General features: G+C 40.6%; 1 protein-coding gene across 6 annotated transcripts in view; it reads right to left on the bottom strand.

Annotated features, from left to right (window-relative positions):
• Nep3 (M13 family metallopeptidase neprilysin 3) overlaps positions 1–16,576 on the bottom strand; it is a 36,392-nt gene that overhangs the window by 14,559 nt on the left and 5,257 nt on the right. For 4 of the 6 annotated variants that reach the window (XM_073972056.1, XM_073972055.1, XM_073972058.1 and 1 more), the window contains exons 2-6: positions 10,610–10,726; positions 1,128–1,281; positions 957–1,065; positions 575–889; positions 17–511 (exon numbers count right to left, since the gene is read on the bottom strand). In XM_073972056.1, coding sequence (XP_073828157.1) covers positions 17–511; positions 575–889; positions 957–1,065; positions 1,128–1,281; positions 10,610–10,726 — 1,190 coding nt within the window. Of the gene's footprint in view, positions 1–16; positions 512–574; positions 890–956; positions 1,066–1,127; positions 1,282–10,609; positions 10,727–10,813; positions 10,924–10,995; positions 11,671–16,576 lie in introns of those variants that run through there. The other 2 variants (XM_073972054.1, XM_073972060.1) reach the window with 2 other exon arrangements.

Here is a 16,576-nt window from a genome sequence, read left to right as displayed (position 1 = left end):
AATATATAAGACTTACTTTTTCCCCTCCACGGTTTTCTCCATTTCCGCAATGATCACCGAAAGTTTCTTTAGAAACTCCGGGGCATAAACAACAACCACCTCTCGCTGGGTAACACGTCTACCCACCAATTGCATGGCATGATCCAAATGTTCCGTCCAATTAATGAATGGTGCCAATTTATCCAACTCCGACAATTTCATGGGATGATACATGGCCTCTTCGTTACGCCTTTCCTCCAAGGGAATGGTAATATTGGCTATTTTTGTTTCAAAATCCATAACTTCTTGCATTTGGCGACGGGCATCTGTCTCATTGGCGCCCAATAGAACACAAACTTTGGTCATATATTCAATGTACTCCTTGAGAACTTTACGATGAATTTCTGTGCGGTTTTCATAATATTCTGGTGTCGGCAACGTAAGGCCACCCTGATCGATTTGTATAATGTGGCGGGTAGAATTTTTATCATCCTCACCTATGGCCCAGCCAAATAGGCAATTGATGTTATATCTAAAGATTGAAATTACATTAAAATGAACCATAACTGAGTCCGGAAATTCCAAGATGCCTTACCTATTTTGCAATATCTTCAAGGTGTTGGCCAATGTCCATTGACCCATATTGAAGCCCGTGTGTGAAACATTCCAACCACCAATTTTCCACAAAAATGAAACCATTGGTTTGGCGCCCAACTTCTCCAGCTCATCATTGCGATCCAAACAGGATTCATAATAGATTTTGGCCTTTTTCTCAGCCTCGGAGGTAAAGGATTTCATTGGTTTTTCCAAAATATTCTTAATAATCAACTGATTACGTTGTTCTATATTGCTAAAGGTACCCCAGGAACTTTTGCCATCCGGTATGGGATTATTTTTGACCCACTGATTGCTAGAATAAAATAAAAACTCACCATCAAACTCTTATTTAGATATCTAACGCTCTTTCCACCACCTACCATGCATAACCATAGAAATCATCACAGGGATTAACACTACGATCTATGGAATTTAGGATATCATTCGAGGCAAATATACAGTGTTCATTTAGACATGGCATTTCAGCATCTGCAATGAAAATTAATGTAGGTTTTTTGTACAATCGGAACATCTTCTTTCGCCTATACTACCTTTATGCGGTTCCACATGAAGAATTCTTGTTGTTTTCTCTGCTTCCCTTTGAAAGATCACTATTAGCAGGGTTACTATAATAAAGGATAGAACTATTGTCGTTGCCATTAGCCATTTTTCTACACGATTCCTTGAGCGCCAATTTAAAGTTGCCTGAAAAATAAGAAAACGGACAGAAGAATGATGAGAAATTTTATTTTTCTTAAAATAAGGCCCGTAGGTCTAACCATAATCCGGATTAGGAATTGTATATACGTATAAGAGTAAGATCAGGAAAGCTAATAAAAATTATTTAATAACCTCCAGTGAGGCAATAGAGGGAATTACCACGCAGCACTTAACACCATACGTTGCTGTTAAAATCCCAAAAAAATGCTTCTTTTTTGCAATTGAATTGCAAAGGACTGCGAGATAAGATTGAGGAAATATGGGATTTCATGTCGGTAGAATAAAATTGTCGCGGCGGTGCAGAAAAGCAAGCACAACAACAACTGCAGCTTACTGTGTTGTGATGGTTACAACGTACTGTGGAAGGATTGCACCAGAAGTGCCTAGCTTTAATGACGCGTACATATAATGAAAGGGGGTAGCAGTCAGGTGTGGAACTGCCGAGGTAGAGCTGCTGAACGTACACATCCCACCGATAAATAGAGGTACTCCAGGTTTATAACCCCAACATTATTCCGCTTTTGGAAGGTCTTGGGACACTTTAATAATCACCATGTATTGTTGCATTCAGTCTTCGGAAACGACCTGCTGGCTGAGCAGATTGATAGCTCTACGTTTTGCACGGTCAATGAGGATGCCCCTACCAGAATTAACGGAGAGTGTCATAGTTCAGACCAGACATAACCATCGTGTTACTTGATTTGATAAATGACGTCACCCGGTAACCCGTCTCCCCTTTAATTGTCTCCATTAGCAGATCAGCGCTTCAAAGCACTGCCCAGGCCTTTTGATGATCGGGACATCATCACAGCTGCAGCCGCTCGCCATATACTTGCTGGTCGAATACCCGAAGTGATACCAAATTTGCCTGCAGAGGCGATGGGATTGGCAAATGAGCGTGATGAACTTCGTCGTGCCAACCCCAGTGACCCCAGAGTCAGGGAGCTGACACTGGAAGTTATTAAATTGATCGGTGAGCATAAGCGGAAAAAGTGGCTAAATCATCCGAAGAGATGCAACATTGGAGCCGGAATAAGTGAATTGTGGGCAACTCTCGAAACCTGGAAAGAAGAAAGATGGGTATTTTAATCAACAGTTTGTCGAGCACCCGGGAGTAACAGGGCGACTAGAAGAGTACTGCATCACATTAGATCTCTTCCCAACGCTGAATCATTTAAAGCGTTGGGCTCTGATGGTATGCTGAAACACATGTATGTGCCGGGAGTCAAGTATATCAATAAAGTTCTCAACCTGTCGTTATCCAAACACACCGTTCCAGAACTTTGGAAAATGGGCAGGGTCTTCCCGCTACTGAACTCAGGAAAGGATGCCAGCAAAGGTGAATCATATAGATCGATTTCGATTTTTTCGCCCGTAGCAAAGACCTTTGAGGCTTTAATTCTCCCCAGCGTCAGGAATAGCTATCCAGTTGTCGATCATCAGCATGGGTTCCGCAAACACCATCGCAACAGCGCGACACACCATCTCCACATACATTAATCGAGGACTCAACCAGAGCAAGATAAGTGATAGAACTGTGATAGTGGTGCTTGACTTATTAAATGCCTTTAACACTGGCAAGAACTCAGCGCTATTTGAGGATATCGAGCAGACAAACCTCCAGCTGTGTTTGAAACATTGGATAATAAATTATATGTAAGTAGTCAAAGTCCCGTAAAGTAAAAGTGGGTGTTCCACAAAGTAGGGTGATATCTTCGGAACTTTTTAACCTCTATCTCTCCTGTATTCCATCCCCTCCAGGCTTTGAGATCGTAACGTATGCGGATGATTATACTATATTGGCATCATTTGTGAAAGGCTAAACTTCTATCTGAATGCAAATATCAGCCACTAAATCTACGGCTACTCTGTTCACCACATGGACGGCCGAGGTGAGTACTGCGTTGAATGTAATGGTCGATGGCTGTAGAATTTCGACATCCAACTACTCCAAGATTCTAGGAGTCACATTCGATAGCATGATTACGTCGTCCACGCATGCCACAGCTTTCTGTGGCAAGCAGAAATGTAGGAACATGGTCCTCAAGTCCCTAACCAGCAGTACTTGGGTTACAGATAAAGAAACATTGTTGGGCACATATAATGCGATAGGTCGGCTTGTCGAAATCCATGCGGAGCCAGTGTGGTTCCCGAATATATATGTAACGCGATGAACAAAATATTTAAGCGTGTCAAAATGCCGCGACAGTGTGCCTCCTCATGTCTTCAGTGGACCATCTACATGAGGACAAAGATTCTTCCAGTACAACAACATTATGGCATGCTTTCGTTGCAATACTTGCTCGGGTCTTACCATATGGTGGATAGGACCTTCCCACCCAGGCATGTCAGGAGGGATCTTTATGATCTAGAAACAGAGATGCAACGGTACAAGACCTAGATCACCAAGCTGGTTTAAATAGCATTCACACGGATGCAGTCGCAGATGGCATAAACAACTATCGTGTGAATGGGATCCTCGCACCTAAAAGGTGTCTGCTGCCACGACAAAACAGAGTAGTTTTGGCTCATGTAGGCTCAGGATGGTGCAGCCGTCGAAATTCCTATGGGGCAAGGATCGAAAACACGAAACAGGCCGTCACGACCCACTACACCTTTACTCAACTAACTCCAGTAGCTTTGTGGCTACAACCCATCGAAGCAGGCAAATTTCTGGAACTGGAGATATACCCAGAGCAATATTAAGCAAAAGAAACGAACCTAAAAACATTAAATATACTGTTACTACAACCACAAGTAACATGTGTCCCGATAAAACTTCGGTTGATGTATTGGACTAGTAACCAACCCTTGCGATGAAGATAATAACGATTAAACCCAAACTGAACACCGGGTAATGTACAAAAAAAGTGTTGATTGTATTTAATCCCTGAAAGAACCCTACAGGCTAAAGAATTGGTCTCAGACAACATGCAATACACTGGTGAGCAGTGGGCTGTCCAATCTTAACTTACAGACGTCTTGTCTGGTGGCATGCCATGAGCAATTATTGCAACCCGTACAAGCTATTTACCTTACTGCTAACTGTATCAGTTCTCATTACTGAAACAGTAAAAAGCAATACTCAGGCTGCCTTAAATGATGTACTGAATGTTCAAAGCCCGGTATATTCAGTTCAAGGGTATATTCAGTTTGAGGCTCAGAAATCTACATGTGTTGTGATGCTCACGGATTTGAAATGCTAGCATTCTGCAACTAGGTTTGTCTAAGCGAAAGATGAGTGGAAACAGACTACTTTTTGCCTACTCTGGACTTCGTACAGTCGACATTATCATTCCAATCACGGACATCTTAGCAATTTCCACCGATGAGTCGAAAATGGAGGAGGGTATGGGAGCCGATATGTACTGTGAGAAACTGGACTTCAGACGCCCTTACAAACTGTAGTGTCTTCAGGTAGAAGTTGTTGCAGTGCTGAAAGTCTAAAGGCCTCGGTACATAAGAGGCATGGCATTTTTGCTTAAGTCATTTTTGACAAAAAATAAAGAACGACCTCGCCAAATTCAAACTAAGTTGCCCTTTGCTTTTTAGTCTTTTACCAGAAATAACTTTCGAGTTGCTAGTGGAAATGACCGACTCCGTAGATTGGGTAGTTACAGTATATGTGAATATTCAAGCTGATCTAAACGCACTACTCGTAAAGTCCTTCTCTATTAAATCAAAACCTGTTCAAAATTGTAGATCTATCTCAAAAACTTGTGGAATGGTTGTTAAATTTGTTGCGTACCAGGGCATTGTAATGTTGATGAATTAGCAAGGAGGGGTTCCCAGTAACCAGTTTCTATCCACAGCTTTGCTTTTTCCTCGACAAACTGAATAAGTTCTGCTTTAAGAAAACTGTAAACATCTGGCAGGACAGGCCTGGGTGCAAGGTAGTGGAATCAATCTGTCCGGTAATATCCGGACGTAGAACTGCGTCCCTTCTCTCACTTCACAAGTCAGAGATCATTATTGCATAAGATCTATGACAAGTAAGTGGGAGGACAACAACATTTAGTAATGCAGGCTATATGAACATGTAGAACATGCACTCTGCCGGTGTTCTAGTCTGACATACAAAAGACACAGTCTGTTAAGATACTGCAGGAGCCTTAATTCCTTTATACATCCTTCCTCTGCTTATCCTTTTTCCTGCCACTTCGTTTTTATACCCTCCACCATACTAAGGGGATATATTAAGTTTGTCACTCCGTTTGTAACTACTAGAAATAATAATTTTAGACCCCACAAACTATATATATTCTTGATCAGCGTGCAATTCTATATCGATATAGCCATGTCCGTTCGTCTGTCCCTCTATGGAAATCACTCTATAAATCACATATAGTACGCGTCACTTTAAGATATTTTTAATGTATTAGTTCAATTTTACCACAGAATCTGTTGTAGTGTGGTATTTTGTGTTTCCAGAGGCTAAGAAACATTTCTAACCAAAAAGTGTTTTTATAGGTCCATGTTTCGCTATAGCCCCCATAGGACCATATCTCCCGATTTTCGGTATTTTGCTATATATAAGCTATATTATCCTACCAAAATGGCTGACATTTAATATTTAGTCCTCCTTTGGGACACAACATTTTCTCCCAGATGTTTTGATGTACACCCCATAGAACGGTACATCCCAATTTTCGCTATTTTGAAGGGTTTAGCCTCATTATAACACCGAAATGGCTGAAAATAGGTACTTAGTCTTCGTTGAGGATATTAAACTTTCCACCTGAAATTGGCCGGTATAGGTCAACGTCTTCATATAACCCCCATAGAACGGTACCGCCCAATTTTCGGTATTTTGAAGGTTTTAGCCTCATTATTCCACCGAAGTGGTTGAAATTTGGTATTTAGTTTTTTCCTGGGCTACAAAAATGTCCCTTAGAAATTCGTCGGTATTGGTCAACGTTTTCGGTATTTGGATGGTCGTAGCCTCATTATTTTACCGAAGTGGCTGAAATTTGGTATTTAGTCTTTTTCTGGGCTGCAAAAATTTCCCTCAGAAATTTGTCGGTATATGTCCACGTTTTGAGGTACCCCCCATAGAACGGTACATCCCAATTTACGGTTTATTGAAATTTTCAGCCTCATTATAACATCGAAATGGCCTCATTATAACATCGAAAGTTTGTACTTAGTCTTCGATGAGGTTATAAAACTTTCCTCCTGAAATTTGTCGGTAGAGGTTTACGTCTCCATATAGCCCCCATAGAACGATACCTCCCCTCCCGAAATTGTTAAAATTTGGTATTCAGTGTTAACTGAGGGTGAAAATTTTCCACCTGAAATTGTCGGTATAGGTCCATGTCTACATATGTATATCCCCCATAGAACGGTACCTCCCGATTTTCGGTATGTTGAAGGTTGTGTGCTCAATATCCCATCGAAATAACTAACATTTGATAGTTAGTCTTCGTTGGGGTATAAAACATTCCACTTTAAATTTGTCGGTATAGGACCACGCCTTCTGTATTTTGAATTCCCCACCGAAATAGCTGATATTTGGTATATTTTGATTTTCGGTATTTTAAAAGTTTTGGCGTCAATATACCACCGATATGACTGAAATTTAGCATTTAAACTGTCATAGGTGTATAACATCTTGCAGAAGAGAATTATCAGTATATATAGCCCCCATAGAAGCGTAATTCCCGATTTTCGGTATTTTGAAGGTTGTGCCATCAATATCCCATCGAAACGGATGAAATTTAATATTTAGTCTCCGTTGGTGTTATACAACTTTCAACCTGAATTTTTGCGGTATTGTTCCATGTTTTTATATAGCCCCCATAAAAGGTCCACATTATTCAACAAGAATAACTGAAATTTGGTATTTAGTCTTCGCTGGAGTTACGAAACTTTCCTCCAGAAATTTATCGGTACATCGGTACTGCTGATTAACTATCCAAATCCAGAATATCCAGGTTATGTATGTATTAAAATTTAGGTATTGCCCAATTTTAATACATACATAAAATTGTCAATTGTTAATTTGGAAAATTGTAAATATTGGTCCATGTTTTGGAAAAAACAACGATGTCGCCCCATATGACCTGTTTTGAAAAGAGTATTATTAGTTGGGATATATGTACTACTCCTGGAAGAGTTTAGTACTTTCATATACGAAATTAAACTTATTGTTCCTATCCACTTCAATACAGTTGGTGGTGAAGGGTATAAAACGTCGAGCCCGGCCGAACTTAACGCCGTCCTTACTTGTTCCCCCTCCCCTTTTCTCCAATTATTGGCATAAACCAAACCCGTTCGTGGGTATTGATTTGGTTACGAAGTTTTTCGGCAAATCACACACACGCGACCCGAACGCAAAGTAAGAGAGCAAATGTTTTGATTTTTTTACTTCAGTCTTGTACTGAATTTCATGCAAGCAGGTTGATGCCGCTTTATTTGTTTATTTTTGGGTACACAGAAAAGATTTTGCAGTTGTACAGCAAATATGTGGAGGGAAGAATTTGAAAATGATTTTTGTTTTGTATTAATATTTTTGCCTCGTCTGCAATGCAACAATAAAAAATGTATGTATGCTTAGAAAGTCTTAAAAAATCATTTTTATATACAATTTGTTTTTTCTCTCAAAAAAATTAACATATGAAGAAAAATACTTTTCAAATTATGAAGTTATTTATATTATTTTTAATTTAAGTCATACAAAGCGAACGCGCCAACAATATATTTTTCATTTCACACTCAATATGAAAATCATCACCCTGTTCTGTCAGTGTAATTTTACCCACACATAAACAATTTAAGCGCTCGCTCTTCTTGGTCGGCTATGATATAAATGTACGTACATATGGTGTCCTAATAAATTATTGAGATTGAATTATTGCAACAATAAACTAATTACTAAACACAACATTGGCATTACACTGAATGGTAAATGCAAGCAATAGAATAATTAAATTTATACAAACAACAAAAACACAAACAAAGCCATAAACATATAAAGATGGGACATTGTATTGTTATGAGGAAAATATTAATGAGAGCGTAGAGAGATTTAGAGTTTCGAAGTCGAGGAATAAACTACAGTCAAAATCGCGTATAACGGCGGTTAATGGACCGACGGAATTGGTCGGTATAGCCGATATGTCGTTATAAGCGATATTTGCTTTGTGTGGGCAATTATAGGTCACAGAAATTTGGCACTTTTGGATTTGAAAATTCTCTACAAGATTGACCTTTATGATATTTTCGTAGGTTTTACCGTTTTTGAGAAATAGAAGTTCAAATTGGGACAACTCACTGACAGTATCGCCTCTTTATAAAACAATGTCATGTACGGTGCGCCTCAACTAACTTTATATGAAAATCGCTTACACCTGGGAAGTTTTTGTGGATTCTGAAACAGCAATGTTCATAGATGAGAAAAATCCAAAAATAAAAAAAAAACGCTGGAGGGATCTTTAAATAAATCGCGGTCAATGTTCACATTTTTAGGTTTACTTTAGATTATTGCGATTTTACTTGGAAACCGCAAGTTCTGTGAAAATGGGGCTAAAGAAAATGTTGTAGCTGTAAAAATTCTCTATAAAATTGACCTTTATGATATTTTCCATTTTTGAGATATAGAAGTTCAGGTCACAGTTTGGGTTTTTTTTTGTTAGAGTTTCACGATTTTCTTGAAAACGGTAAGTCTCATCGAGGTAGGACTAAATAATTTTCACAGCTACAACATTTTCTCTATTCCCATTTCGTGAGGGGTTTCGGTTTCCAATCAAAATCGTGAAAACCTAAAGAAACCCTAAAAATGTGAACATTGACCGCATTTAGTTAAAAAGCGCTCCGTTGATTTTTTTGTTTTTTGATTTTTCTCATCGATGGACATTGTAGTTTCAGAATCCGCAAAAACTTCCCAGGTGTAAGCAACTTTCATGTAAAGCTGGTTCAAGAGCACCGTGATCGACATAATAGGTTGGTCAAAAAGTATCGCAACAATCACCCTTGGAAAAATTGAAAATGTGGGTCTGGCAGTAAACGGTATTTGGTCTTCTTTGAGGCTACAAAACTTTCCCTTGGAAATTTGTCAGCATAGGTCCACGATTTGATATTAAATATTCCTTAAGACTGCGAAACTTTCTCCCAGAAATTTGTCAGTAAAGGTCCATGTTTTGATATGGTCCACGATAACTTCCGATTTTCGGTATTTTGATAGTTTCAGGGTCATTATGAAACAAAAATGGATGAAATTTGGTATTCGGTGTGACTACAAAATATTCCAGAACAGAATTATTAGATGTCCACCATTTCATATAGCCCTCATAGAAGGGTACCTCCCGATTTCCAGTATTTTGAAGGTTGTGGCCTCAATATCAAAACGAAATGGCTGATACTTGGTGTTTAGTCTTCTTTGTGGCTACGAAACTTTCCACCAGAAATTTGTTGATATAGGTCCACCTCTTCATATAGGCTAAAGTTCAAAATACCGAAAATCGGGAGGTACCGTTCCATGGGGGCTATATCAAAACGTCACACTATACAAATTTCTGGAGAAAATTTTTTAGACTCAAAGAAGACTAAATACCAAATTTCCGATCTTTTGGTAAAACCTTCATAATACTGCAAATCAAGAGGTACGCTACTATAGGGGATATAGGAACCCGCGGACCTATACTGATAATTCTCTTCTGGAATGGACCAATATAGCCCATTTGCAATACCAAACATCCTAGGAGTAATAGAAACTTCTATACCAAATTACAAAGATCTATTTTAAAAATTGCGAGCTGTATCTTGATTTCAAAAGTCGGACAGACGGGCATGGTTATATCGACTTAGAATTTTGCCCTGATCAAGAATATATATACTTTATAGGGCCTCCGATGAATATTTGGATGTGTTACAAACGGAATGACAAATTTAATTAGACCCTCCATATTATGGTGAAGGGTATAAAAATATGTTGTATGTAGTAGGTATCACAAGAGCTACATTGGGTGACAATTTCCAAACGGTTCTCGAACACTTAAGTGAAAATTTTGAACATTTGTGAGGGAGATATCCGAAGGAGTTTTCCATATAGAACGGCTTCTTCTTCTCAATCTAATTTTGCACTGCTTTATTTCCAAATAGATCATGTGCTTTAAAACGTGACTAAAGTTAAACAGGTTGGACAGACCGTATTTTTTTGATAGTCTTTGCTAATGCATGTGAATAATATTTGCTCTTTAAAATTCTTGTTTGCATTTTTAATTACAAAATTAGGGTTTAACAATATGGCCTTTGGCTCGTTGGCTGGCTGGCAATTCACAGTGTTTATTAGTATGTTTGTTTGTGTGCTACTTACCCGGGCGGTATGATAACGTATCTGCATTCCAGTACTAATGCCTGGCTCATTCAGTTGTACCCCACCCATTGAACTGCTATCTTCCTCCGAGAATTCTGTCTGCTTGTAGCGCGTCATCTGTAAAAAAGTAAGAAAAAAACGCACATTGTGTGTGAGGAGTGTACGCACAAAATGATTATTAATTTGAATTCCAAATTCAATTACAGTTATGTGTGTCTGTTTGTATGTATGTTATGCATTGCATATCTACTAGGCATGAAATGGAAAAAACTGACGTTTATTTGAATGGACAGAGGAGCCAGATAAATGGTTGAATGCATCATCTTCCATGCCACTCGGACTGACGTACATTCTCATACATAGTACGGACATTCATACATACGTACATCAAAGCGCCGTTGAAAGAAATTGTAAACAAACATGACAACTGTGTCATTAAGAACAAAACACCACACACAACAACCGGCCTCCTCTATCCAACTTCGAAGGCCTGCTGTAAACAATATTTTTGCTGTCAACAACAACTACAATGCCGTCGTACCGAGGAAAGAGAATCTAGTGGTTTCAAAATTTGATTATATCGAAATTGAAAAGTATTCCATGCAAAATGACTTTGACTGGCTGGTTAGATGTCTGGCTGTCCCTGCTGCTGGCACACCGAAAGAGCGAGAGAGTGATCAACAAAACGAGCGATGCTTTCAATAAGAACAAACGCTGGGGTTATACTGACTGAAACAGTTTACATCATGAAAAACTCGTGCCGTTCGTAACCACCAACCACCACCGTCATCGCCATCATTCATAAAATCTTACGGGCAAATACCCTCAAGAATATGTGCATCCTAAGAACACAACCACCGACATATTTACGTTGTCATTCGACGGAAGAAATATAAGTGGAAATAAAGCAAAGGAACAGATATCGGGCATAAAGTAGACACTTCCTCACTTCCCCACCAACATCAACAACAACAACCTCCTATCTTCAACCACCACCAACCGGAATAAAACAAAATTTTATTGTGTATTACTAATAAACGGGGTAGACCCATCTTTCGCATGATAGGTGGGCCAACATTTAACTATAGAATTAGTGCCAAACCAAATTTTTGACGAAGACGTTCGTACCTAGAAGTTCTGTTCTGGCAGGTTGTGAATCTTTTTCTAATTCGTGTCACATAATCCCGGGGACCAAACTGGCGCCGCATAACTTACCACAGACCGACCTATCGCGTTATATGTGGTCAACAAGTTTTCTTTATCTGCACCCCAGGTGCTGCAGGCTAGGGACTTGAGGACCTTGTTCCTACTTTTCAGTGTGTCGCAGGTAGTTGTGGCGTGCGCGCACAGCTTGAAAGTAGTGTCGAATGTGACACCTAAAATTTTGGGGCAGTTTGTGGTCGGAATTCTGCTACCTGGCTGTTGATTTTGTGGCGGAAATCTGCATATTCCTCGAATGGGAAAAGGTGGTAAGATCGGTTAAATAGTTGTTTAGTCTTTCACAGATGTCATCAGGATAGGTACCTGACGCCAGGATCGTGCAATCATGCGCATACGTTACGATCTCGATGCCGTGTGGAGGGGGCGGAATACAGGAGAGGTAGAGGTTAAACAGTTCCGGAGATATCACCCCACCTTGGGGAATTCCCCCTTTGCACCTTCGGGGATGTCGTGGGATTATATGTATGTATGTAATCATATCAAAGGCAGAGACCCGCAGTCCACCAAGGATTTATTTTCAGAATACCTTTCAGAAAGCAGCCGAGACACAAAGTCGATGGTGTGCACCATTACACAAGAGCTTTAACACAAGACATGGATCAGCGCAGCACTAGAATAACTTAAAAGGTTCTTAGAGAGTGTTTCTTCCTCAGAGTACTTAGGTCTATTCAGCAGGCACCAATTTTATCCATTTTATAGCTTTCACATCCTATCGTTAATGGGGTTGCGTCTATCATTTTCTAGAAAAACATCCGTAGTCGGGACTGGTCACCCAAGGCGTGACAAATTAGTCACGATCGGGTAATAGCAACGAATGCAATTCTGGTAGAGCAATCACCACGTCTAAATGGACCTTTTCTCACTGTGAAATGCGAAGTCCATTCACCTCTTCCGCTCTGAAACAATATGTTTATATGTGAAAGTAAAGAAATGTCATGGAGCGGAGAGTAGAGATTATTCCAGTTTCAGTCCCAAGTGTCGGGACCACACGTAACCCCTACAATTTCTGACTACTAACAGCCCCAAGATGCTAGGGGTCACATTGGCATGTTTAAGTCATTTACGCCCGTCACAGCACTCTGGGACAAAGACCTTAAGTCTCTAGCCAGCAAAAAACCCATAGGTGTGCGATAAGTTGTACAGGACCAGTTTAGTCAGAGGATAAAATTGCAACGGAATGGCAGACTATATAGACCTTTCAAAACTCCGCCCTGTTGTCTGAAAGAGACTCCTAGTGCCTCCGGTGCACAACAAGGACTACCTTCGCTAAAAACGTCAAAATGATTCTCGCGCAGAACTTAAACAGCAATAATGTGAATATATCGACCGTTCTATGGAACCTATATCAAAACTTGGGCCTTTATCTACAATTTTGTGCAGAAATATTTTTTACCCACAACTAAGACCAAATACAAAAATTCAGATATTTCGGTATTTCGATAATGCGGCTTATTTCTTGAAAATACCAAAAATCTGGTGATATATTCAAACGTGTACCTGCACCGACAATTTCTGGAGAAATGTTTTGTAGCCCCAAAGAGACTAAATATAAAATTTGAACCATTTCGATGGAATAATGTGGCTAAAACCTTCAAAATACCAAAAATCGGGAGATATATATACTGACAAATTTTTGGGGGAAAGTTTTGTAGCCCTACAGAAGACTGGCTAAACACGGACAATTCCCTGGGAAAAAGTTTTTTAGTCCCAAAGAAGATTAAATGTCAAATTTCAGCGATTTCGGTGAGATAATGGGGCTAGAACAAAAAAAGACGAAAATTGGAAGGGGGATACATTTCTGGGACAAAGTTTTTTAGTCCCAACGAAGATTATACTCCAATTTTCAGCCTTTTTCTATGGGATAATACGGCTAAACCCTTAAAATAGCGAAAACCGGTAGGTACTGTTCTGTGGGGTCTACACCAAAACGTGGACGCATATAGGTGGACACATATAGGACTTGGCCGAAAAAATATACCGTCGTAACTAGGACCACACACACAACATGTTGCCAAAAACTTAAAAACGATGCCAGACGAGTCCATAACTGAACTCTTTCCAAAACTTGCAGGGGAGGTACCCGAAAGAGGGATCCGATGTAGTCAATAGTCAAGCATAATGTGAGTCTGTAAGAACTAATACGATGTACAACGTTTGGACCACATCGGTTTCTCCCTCCGAGGGTTATCTTACCTACTACCCAGTTTAGTTAGTGCCGGAAAGCTCTTTGGAACTTTTGGGCCATTATCTCAGAAAGTATGAACTTGCCCCAGCAAGAAGAACTTGTTGCAAACAATTTCAAAACGATCCGAGATGTGCTGTTAGGGTGTATGGGGGAGGTACCGGATGGAATGGACCGAACTTAAACTAAGTTTGGTCTAAATATTACTATATCCAAGAGTTATCGTACGCACCAGCTAGACAGACAGAAGACGGGCATGGCTAAGTCAACTGCAAATTGTCTGAAACGGATTTCGTCCAAACATATTTGGGGTCTAAAACCATTATTTCGGTGAGGCACAATTTTGGTCATATCAAAGTGTATATACCCTCTTTAGCCTTAACGCTGAGGGTATAAAATAGTGCATACGATAACTCTCGAAGGTAGTAACCGAATTGATCCAAACTTTGCACATCGTAAAATTTCTACCAGACCTACATAGATCAAGTTCGAATATGGGCTATATCATTACACTCCTTCGTGTAGCTCCCACACACAATTTTAAAATTGTTGGCACAAATGCAGTTTAGGAACTCTTCTCGGATCGGCATGAATTTCTTTTTTAGCAAGTTGGGTTCTCGCCGCCTTCTACGACGGCAAGTTCATACTTCCCAAAGACTCTAAATAACCCTGCCGGCATAAACATAAGTGGAACAAAAGGTTAACTAATCTAAGGAGTTGCAAGATTGGAGCCGGAATAAGTGAATTGTGGGCAACGGTTAAGTCAGTCTCGAAACCTGGAAAGAAGGAAGATTGGACCTCAGTCACGTTTGGCGACGTTACGCTGATTGATTCAAAGAGGTGCACAAGTTATTTCAATCGACTGTTTTTGTGCACCCCGGGAGTGACAGGAGTACTGCGTCGCATCAGATCTCTTCCTACCTAGGATGAACCACTACAATTTACAATGGATGATGTTGCGAATGTCATCAGGAAGCTGTCATCCAAAACGTTGGGCCCTGGTGGAATCTCCATGGTAATGCTAAAAAAGCTGGATTAGCCGGAAGTGGAGTATCTCACTAAAGTTCTCAACCTGTCGCTAGCCACTCTAATTGTCCCCGAAGTCTGGAAAATGGGCAGAGTGGTCCCGCTACTGAAGCCAGACAAGGATGCCAGCAAAAGTGAATCGTACAGGCCGATTTCGCTTTTGTCGCCTGTAGCAAAGACCCTTGAGGCCTTAGTCCTCCCCAGTGCAAGAAATAACTATCTAGTTGCCGATCATCAGCATGGATTCCGCAAGGAGTACAGCACGACATCTCCACACATATTTGTCGACGACTCAACCAGAGACCGCCGTGTGACAGAAATGTAATGATGGCGGTTGACTTATCAAAACCCTTTGATACAGTCAGATACTCCACGCTATTTGAGGACATAGAGCAGACAACCCTCCGACCTTGAAACGTTGGATAATCAATTGTATGTGTGGACGCCAGTCGTACGTGGAATTCAGGAACAAGAAGTCCAAACCCCGTAGAGTGAAACAGGGAGTTTCCCATGGATGTCTCCGGGACTGTATTCAACCCACGTCCAAACGTTATTGAGATCGTAACGTATGCGGATGATTGTACGATCTTGGCGTTACCTACCCTGATGACATCTGCGAGGGGCTGAACTCCTATTTAACTGATATTACCACCTTTTTCCACACGAGGAATATGCAGATATCCGTAACTAAATCTTCGACCACTCTGTTCACCACAAGGACGGCGCAGTATAGAAGTGAGTTGAATGTCGTGGTCGATGGTAGCAGAATTCCGACCACAAGCTGCCCCAAAATTCTAGGGGTCACATTTGACATTTCGTTCACGTCGTCCTCGCATGCCGCAGGTATCTGCGACAAACTGAAATGTAGGAACAAGGTCCTCAAGTCCCTAGCCGGCAACACTTGAGGTGCAGATAAAGAAATATGTCGGTCTGTGGTAAGCTATACGACGCCAGATTGGTCCCCGAATTTATGTGATACGCATTGGAAAAAGATTCAATCTTGTCAGAATGCCGACCTGAAAACTGCAACAGGGTGCCTCCTCAAGTCTTCAAGGCAAATATTTGTCCAATACAGCAACACAATTGGATGATGTCGTTGCAGTACTTGCTCGGGTGTTACCGTGAGAGCCATCCCAATCACCATCTGGGGAGTAGGCCCGACACATTCAGGCAAATAAAGGAGAATATCCACGATCTGGAGAAAAAGGTCCAACGATACAGAAGAGAATCCCTAGATCAACAGACATATCAAGCAAGTTTAAATAGCATTCAGACGGACCCAGTTGCTAAGGCCGTAAGCAAATGTAGGGTGCATAAAGTCCTCGGAGTACATCCCCCATCTATCGCAGCTGAGGAGCGTCAGCTGCCACGACAAACCAGAGTAGTTTTTGCTCAGCTACGCTCAGGATATTGCAGTCGCTTAAATTCCTATAGGGCAAGTATTGATAGGACCGTGCAAAACATCTGCCCAGTATGCGTCATGGGCCCGCACAACACACAGCATCTTTTCAACTGACCTGCCAAACATACTCGTCGAA

Source organism: Musca autumnalis, unplaced genomic scaffold, assembly GCF_047663935.1.
Source record: "Musca autumnalis isolate F117 unplaced genomic scaffold, ASM4766393v1 scaffold_3, whole genome shotgun sequence".
NCBI classification, from domain to species: Eukaryota; Metazoa; Arthropoda; class Insecta; order Diptera; family Muscidae; genus Musca; species Musca autumnalis.
Note: the sequence above shows the minus strand (reverse complement) of the source record. Positions and strands in the feature narration are given on the sequence as shown.